The 8,198-nt window shown below is 34.5% G+C and overlaps 1 protein-coding gene across 1 annotated transcript; it reads left to right on the top strand.

Annotated features, from left to right (window-relative positions):
• Positions 1-3,343: 3,343 nt before the first annotated feature.
• Positions 3,344-4,435, top strand: LOC123535851 (uncharacterized). The gene has a single exon (XM_045318605.2). It carries the CDS (start codon positions 3,344-3,346, stop codon positions 4,433-4,435), a length of 1,092 nt encoding a protein of 363 aa, XP_045174540.2.
• The last annotated feature ends 3,763 nt before the right edge of the window (positions 4,436-8,198 follow it).

Below are 8,198 nucleotides of genomic sequence, written 5' to 3'. Positions count from 1 at the left end.
ACTGAAATTACATAATATATTTTCAGCTGAAATGAAGATTCATATTCTTATAAATATACCTTAAACAATTACCAGCATGCTAATTGACCCAGTTTATATGACTGTATACTAAAAGCTTGCTTACTAACCACCTTAACCATTTATATAAACAGCTTGCTTACTAACCACCTTAACCTAAAAATTAGCGAAACCCAAGAAATCCACATCCAGTAAAACCAAGGCAGCAGGTGCAGATGGTAGTATCCTTTACTCTATTAATTACAGCTTAATATACAGGAAATTCTACCAAAATGAGAACTAGACACAAAACTGACATTTCAAACAATATGAATTGCAAAAGTAACAATGAAAAGACAGAAAAGAGTAAGCTGTCAAGGACAGAAATCATCAGAAGGTACCGTCAAAAACTGAAGAAAATCCTGACAAAATTGAAATCGCACGAGCCAAAGACCGCATGATCACATAAAGACTCTGAACAGAAAGCATATGAAATCTTTAAGACACAAAAGAGTAAGCTGTCACATGGTCTGAAAGTGACGATAATCAATTTGCTAAATCTCTGGACACTCTACGTGAATTTTTCAAATCCAGAAATTACCCAGACAGTGTAATAGATGCTGCATTTAACAAGATGCATAATGTTACACAAGACGAAGCTCTGAAATACAATAACAATTCTGATCAGGTTGATATTGTGCCTTTTGTTACTGAATATAATCCCTCCCTCCCTAACATTGCTAGTATCATACATAAATACTGGGATTTATTTAAACTATCGCCAAATGTCTCAGTCCAACAGTTGCATTCCTCAAGACCCGTGTTAGCATACAAACGTGGTAAAAATCTTAAAGACTTCCTTGTAAAGTCTAGATATTCTGCAATGCCCCCTACCCCCATCAGCGCCCGTTCCAGCAAATGCTACCGACCTAGATGTACACATTGTAGCAAGATAGTAGAAACTGATGAATTCGTTAGTTCTTCTAATTCTTCTATGTATAAACTTAGATTTAATACAGACTGCACATCATCAAATGTCATTTATGTCATAACTTGTAAAAAGTGCAACATGCAATATGTGGGTCAAACACGACAACAGGTTTCTAAACGTATGAACAGTCATAAATTTGACATTAACAATTTCAGCGATCCAGCATATGCTAGCAGTGTGGCTGCCCATTTCAACAGTACTCATCACAATTTAGATGATTTCAGTTTTTTACCTATTGACATTGTCGATAATGATTTAGATAGATTATTACGTGAAACGTCCTGGATTCACCGGTTAAATACCGTGCACCCATCTGGCATGAACACCAGCGTATTGTTTACTGTGTGAATACAGTTAACGAGTAACATTTAATACTGTCTTATATACCAACTTTTTCATAGTATCCCTACAGCTTAAATATTTTCACTGTATAGTATTGTTTTTAATGTATTTTCTAACTTTAAAATAATATTAATAACTTTTGTAGAAGTTAAGAATATATCGGCTCTATTTTCCAGCACTTTGATATTTTATTGCCGTTTTATTACCTCCCCTTATTACTGCTTCAAGGTTCCCTTTTCCGCCGTTTGACTGCATTTTGTCTTAAATCGTATTTTAATGAAAGTTTTTAATTTTTTTATTGTTTCTGTAATTATAATATGTGTGGTTAGCTTTTAAATTAATGTTAATTTACTATTTATATAATTATAAGTAGATCTATCGTTAATTCTCGCTTATGCTTCACATGTATACTTCAAAATTTGTCATGTAGATATGTTGGGTTTTATTTTTTTTCTCTACTTCATATTGAAGAAATATGTTTTCGATAAATACCCGCCGTATCATTATGATCCGTATCTATATGTACATTAATACAAACATATTCTATATTTGCGCTTTTTGTCACGTTGACGTTCGCGTCCAAACGGACGTGACGTCGTTTGTATTGTACGTTGTTATTTCTGACGAAGACATAAAGGTCGAAACTAGTCAAGAATGTGTTGTCTTGGTCATTTTAAATCCTTTTGATCTATTAACTAAATATAACCAAGATTTTGCATCCAACATGACGGATCCACGCAACAACCTACAAAAAGTCGCATTAAAACAGATGAAATGTCGTCTTCATGAACAATTTCTGCAGAAGTGCATAAACAATGAAGTAATTCCAAAGGGTCTCCGACTGAAAATGAAGATCAACACAAGCTCAGGTTCTAAAGATCTCCAAACTTCTGTTGATAACCTTCTTAGGAAGGTTTCGCTAGATATCATGAAGAGAATCGTGGAGGACCAACAGCGTCACGCCTTGGACCTATCAAATACAATCGAAGAACAAAGGAAAATTGCGAGAAATCAACTTTCAGACGATCAATTGTTCGATGTTGAAACTGAAATATCAGACAAAACAGAAAGAGAGAAAGAAACTGTTAAAGAGAGACATGAAAAGAAGCTGTCAATCCTATTAAAGGAAAGTGAGGTGCTTTCACAACCACTTCAAAGTAATGAATCTGAATCATCAGAATCAAACAAATCAGGCAGGGCACGTCGTAGAAAGAGTAATAAAAAGAAACCAAAACCAGCACCACGTAACTCAAGAAAAAATGATCCGAAGCCGCCCTCAGATAGAAATACTGAAAAATCGTCTTCAGCTGAGAAGAAATGTTCACCAAAAACTACGGAAGCGGCAACTCCAGAACCTACGACAGATAGAAATTCAAAAAACGAAAGAGCCCCGGGCACAAAAGCAACTTATGCAGAGGCCACACGGAACGGGGCGACAATAGCCCAGAATCAGCTGAATCAAACGCTACAAGACCTAACGAAACTGCTCAAAATACTTGTCGAAAGGCAAACCGACGTTTCGTCAGGGCCAAAAATAAGAACGCATGGAGGAGAATCAAGAAGAGGAAAACGGCCATTCAAAGTGGCAAGGCGACGGTAATTAATCTATCAAAAAGAAAATTATCCGATGCTGACTATATCCTGTTAGGTAAGGGACTTTCTTTTGTACCAAAACTTAAAAGCCACGACAAAGTTAAATTAGCAGAGGAAACATTTAGATTCTGTCGACGTTTGAGACTGAAAGAATATTTTTTCAATAATAATAACAATAACGACCAAAATTATAAAGAAAAAACTTTCTTCAACAAAAAGCAGTCAACGTTCATTCCGAAGCAAGGTCGTGATGAATATCTTGATTTCTATATTGAGGCAATTCACCAGGAAATACTCCAGTCATCAAAACAGTCGAGATATTCAAATATCACAAAAGAAGAACTCTCTAGTTTACATTCTCTAGCGAATGACAGAGATATTGTAATAAAAAAGGCAGACAAATCGGCAAATATTGTGATAATGAACACTGATGAGTATCAACAGGAAGTACATAGACATCTCAACAATGACAAGTATTATGAAAAACTTGATAGCAATATTGCTGAAACAGTGAAACGTAATGTATGTGAATGTATGGATGAAATTTCCGAATGTGAAGAATTTTTGAAAGAGGAATTTGACACTTTTCCAGAAAAGATACGTATACCCCATTTTTACATTTTACCCAAACTACATAAATGTAAAGATAATTCGTTGCCATTAGGATATCCAGGTAGGCCTATAGTATCTGCATGCAATTCCCCTACTGATAACATATCTAAATATCTAGACTATGTATTGCAACCACATATGCAATCATTACCTTCGTATGTCAAAGATACTACGGATTTCCTTTCAAAACTTAAGAACTGCAGTTTATCATCCAACAGTTATTTGGTGACTTTGGATGTAACCTCTCTATATACGAACATTCCACATGATGAGGGTATTGAAGCCTGCAGATTTTTCTTAAACAGGGACAAGAGTCTGTCTGATACTAGTTTGTCCGTAGAAAGTATATGTAAACTTATTGAATTTACACTTAAGAATAACCATTTTCAATTCAATGGTGATAATTACATTCAAACAATGGGGACGGCCATGGGCAGTCCGTTCGCCCCTACCTATGCATCATTGTTCATGGGTAAGTTAGAGCAAGACTTTTTACAAAGCCAGCAGCTGAAACCTACATTGTGGCTTCGATTTCTGGATGATGTTTTCATGATCTGGGATCATTCACTCGACGAACTGAATAGCTTTGTTAAAGCCCTTAATGAATTACATAGCTCAATTAAATTCACGTATGAAATTTCAACGAAACATGTGTCATTCCTGGATGTTGATCTTACGAAAGATACCAGTAATAACATATGCACCAATGTACATGTTAAAAATACTAACATCCATCAGTACCTTCTCTACTCCTCTAATCATCCAAAGACTTGTAAAGACGGTATTCCCTACAGTCAGGCTAAGCGATATCGTCGTATTATATCTGACGATAATCAATTTGCTAAATCTCTGGACACTCTACGTGAATTTTCAAATCCAGAAATTACCCAGACAGTGTAATAGATGCTGCATTTAACAAGATGCATAATGTTACACAAGACGAAGCTCTGAAATACAATAACAATTCTGATCAGGTTGATATTGTGCCTTTTGTTACTGAATATAATCCCTCCCTCCCTAACATTGCTAGTATCATACATAAATACTGGGATTTATTAAACTATCGCCAAATGTCTCAGTCCAACAGTTGCATTCCTCAAGACCCGTGTTAGCATACAAACGTGGTAAAAATCTTAAAGACTTCCTTGTAAAGTCTAGATATTCTGCAATGCCCCCTACCCCCATCAGCGCCCGTTCCAGCAAATGCTACCGACCTAGATGTACACATTGTAGCAAGATAGTAGAAACTGATGAATTCGTTAGTTCTTCTAATTCTTCTATGTATAAACTTAGATTTAATACAGACTGCACATCATCAAATGTCATTTATGTCATAACTTGTAAAAAGTGCAACATGCAATATGTGGGTCAAACACGACAACAGGTTTCTAAACGTATGAACAGTCATAAATTTGACATTAACAATTTCAGCGATCCAGCATATGCTAGCAGTGTGGCTGCCCATTTCAGCAGTACTCATCACAATTTAGATGATTTCAGTTTTTTACCAATTGACATTGTCGATAATGATTTAGATAGATTATTACGTGAAACGTCCTGGATTCACCGGTTAAATACCGTGCACCCATCTGGCATGAACACCAGCGTATTGTTTAATGTGTGAATACAGTTAACGAGTAACATTTAATACTGTCTTTATATACCAACTTTTTCATAGTATCCCTACAGCTTAAATATTTTCACTGTATAGTATTGTTTTTAATGTATTTTCTAACTTTAAAATAATATTAATAATTTTTGTAGAAGTTAAGAATATATCGGCTCTTTTTTCCAGCACTTTGATATTTTATTGCCGTTTTATTACCTCCCCTTATTACTGCTTCAAGGTTCCCTTTTCCGCCGTTTGACTGCATTTTGTCTTTAATCGTATTTTAATGAAAGTTTTTAATTTTTTGATTGTTTCTGTAATTATAATATGTGTGGTTAGCTTTTAAATTAATGTTAATTTACTATTTATATAATTATAAGTAGATCTATCGTTAATTCTCGCTTATGCTTCACATGTATACTTCAAAATTTGTCATGTAGATATGTTGGGTTTTATTTTTTTTCTCTACTTCATATTGAAGAAATATGTTTTCGATAAATACCCGCCGTATCATTATGATCCGTATCTATATGTACATTAATACAAACATATTCTATATTTGCGCTTTTTGTCACGTTGACGTTCGCGTCCAAACGGACGTGACGTCGTTTGTATTGTACGTTGTTATTTCTGACGAAGACATAAAGGTCGAAACTAGTCAAGAATGTGTTGTCTTGGTCATTTTAAATCCTTTTGATCTAATAGCTTAATATACTAGTAATAACTAATGCATGATATCTACCTGGAGTATGCTTTAATTCAAATCTCTTCAGTAAACTTTTATTTATGGAATTCTTAATCTGTATCAGCAAAACCCCAGAAAGCCAAGGATCAGCAGAAGACTCCAGCAAGACGACGCACAGCTTCTAGTATCATTTGTTAAAAAAACCCATTTCTTTATACTTTAAAAAGTATTATGCTTCATAGAATAGATATGTTCCTTCACTAATTTACAAACTGTACTAACCTATAAATGCTTTTGTAGTGTAAAGTGTTTACTAACAAATTTAGATTGGGCTGTCTGTCTATGTTCTATGTATATTTGTGCTTACTAGCGCTCTTAACACACCTACAGCAGAACCTACCCCCTCTGCTAGTTCTAGTGAAAACCTGCATGCAGTTGTAGACACCAATGGGTTAGTATAAGAATATGATTTTGAAAACTACAAATAAGTCATTAATCAAAGGATTAGTAATTTGCAGTAGTTATATTTGAATAAACACTGTCAGCACAAAATGTTAGTATGCTTAAATAACAATCATTGCCTAGAGTATCAGGACATGAAGCAGGGCGACCAAGTGCACCGAAGTGATTGGTACTTAATACCCCAGTCCCCAATCAGGTTCATGCTATTACTTGCATATAACACTCAGTGACTTAACAGTGTTGTAAACTACAACATATACAGGATTTTGTCCTTTACTCTGGATGATTTTATATAAATATTATTCGTGGAAAAATATGCTTTTCAGGTCTGATCAGTACAAAATTGATGACTATGTATCTGTGCAGCTAGGACCGCTGTAGATCACCCAAAAGTCTGTTTGTTGGACAAATAGCTGACATGGACAATGACACGGGAGAGGTCAAGGTGTCTTTTATGACAAAGTCATCTCACCGCCAAGACACCTTGTATTTCTGGCCGGACAAAGAGGATGTGTCTTGGGAACTCCTGTCATCAATTACTCATAAACTTGGACAACCGGTTGTTAGCAAAAAAGTACAAATAGGAGAGTTTTATTCTCATTTGGAAACTGAGCATATTGTAAGAGGGAGACATTGACAGTTATAATGCACTGTGAAGCGGATTAAGCGCTTATTTTGATAAACATGACATATGTGAAGTTTCTTTTCTAACGTGTATAGTCCGTAGACTTCCACTTGTGCTGTTAGGTGTTACAGTTTTTGCTGTATGTTACCTGTTACCTGTTAAAGAAAACTAGTTTCTGAGTCAGTTTTTCCAGTTCTTTCCAGTTTTTTTCAGTTTTGACGTTAAAACATATGTGAAAATGATATTTTTTTTTACAGTTCACTTACAAAGTTTTGTCTTCGGCTATTGTACTGAAGAAACATGAAAAAAGTGGGTACATAAATGAGATATTGTAAATATATTTGTATATTTCAATCATTGTTCAAACTGAACATTGCTTAAATGTTCACAGATTGCCGTTAAGATAGATTAACTTTATCATAATGATTTTGTTCCATTTATGTATAGTCCGTATACCAATTTAGTTTCACATGTATTTGGTTCAAATAACTATATAAAATACTAAACTAGTTTTCTCTTGTGTGTCAGTTGACAGTTTTCTGTTCTATTGTGCAAAAAACATCATGGTACCCCGGTTATTGCTGCATTTGATAATTTTTGTACACCCATATAGACACAACGTTAATGAAACATAAAACACTTTGTAAACCTTTCTCAAGGCTGTTTAATATTTTAGTACTAGAAGGCACCTTTTTATAAAATATGATCATTATCCATGCTAAAATTGCATTTCAGTTGAATTCAGTTGATATTACTCACTGCAGTATGTGAATATAATAACTGTATGATATATGTAGAGTCCGTAGACTTTTGACTGTTCAAATAACAGCTTCTATTATGAGTATACAGTACTCTTTGACAGGAAAAGGTTGTGTGTATTTTGTTCCATGATTCAAAATACATGTGTCTTTGTATGTTTCTTCATGTCCGCTATGTTATGCAACTTGTAGCTGTATTTGCAAGATTCTGTTCAGTTTCATAGAAACAAGAGAACAACTTCCACCTGTCAATCTTTTTACATTAGTCAATATTTGTCAACAAGATGTGTTTTATTAGTTTTGTTTTATCATGTTCCAAACTTTTGAGCAGTTTACAGTTCTTAGACAATAAAATTTTCTTCGTTATCAATTTGTTTTTTTTAATGATGTATAGTCCGTAGACTCTTACACCTAGGTCTAATGAAAATGGGCCAAATTCTTTATACATCATGGTATTTTAACGCCGTTTGGAGGAAAAGTCGCCGAAAGTCCATACAATTAAACCCAGTAAAAATTTGAATTAT

The sequence above is a fragment of the Mercenaria mercenaria genome, unplaced genomic scaffold (genome assembly GCF_021730395.1).
Source record: "Mercenaria mercenaria strain notata unplaced genomic scaffold, MADL_Memer_1 contig_4211, whole genome shotgun sequence".
NCBI classification, from domain to species: domain Eukaryota; kingdom Metazoa; phylum Mollusca; class Bivalvia; order Venerida; family Veneridae; genus Mercenaria; species Mercenaria mercenaria.
Note: the sequence above shows the minus strand (reverse complement) of the source record. Positions and strands in the feature narration are given on the sequence as shown.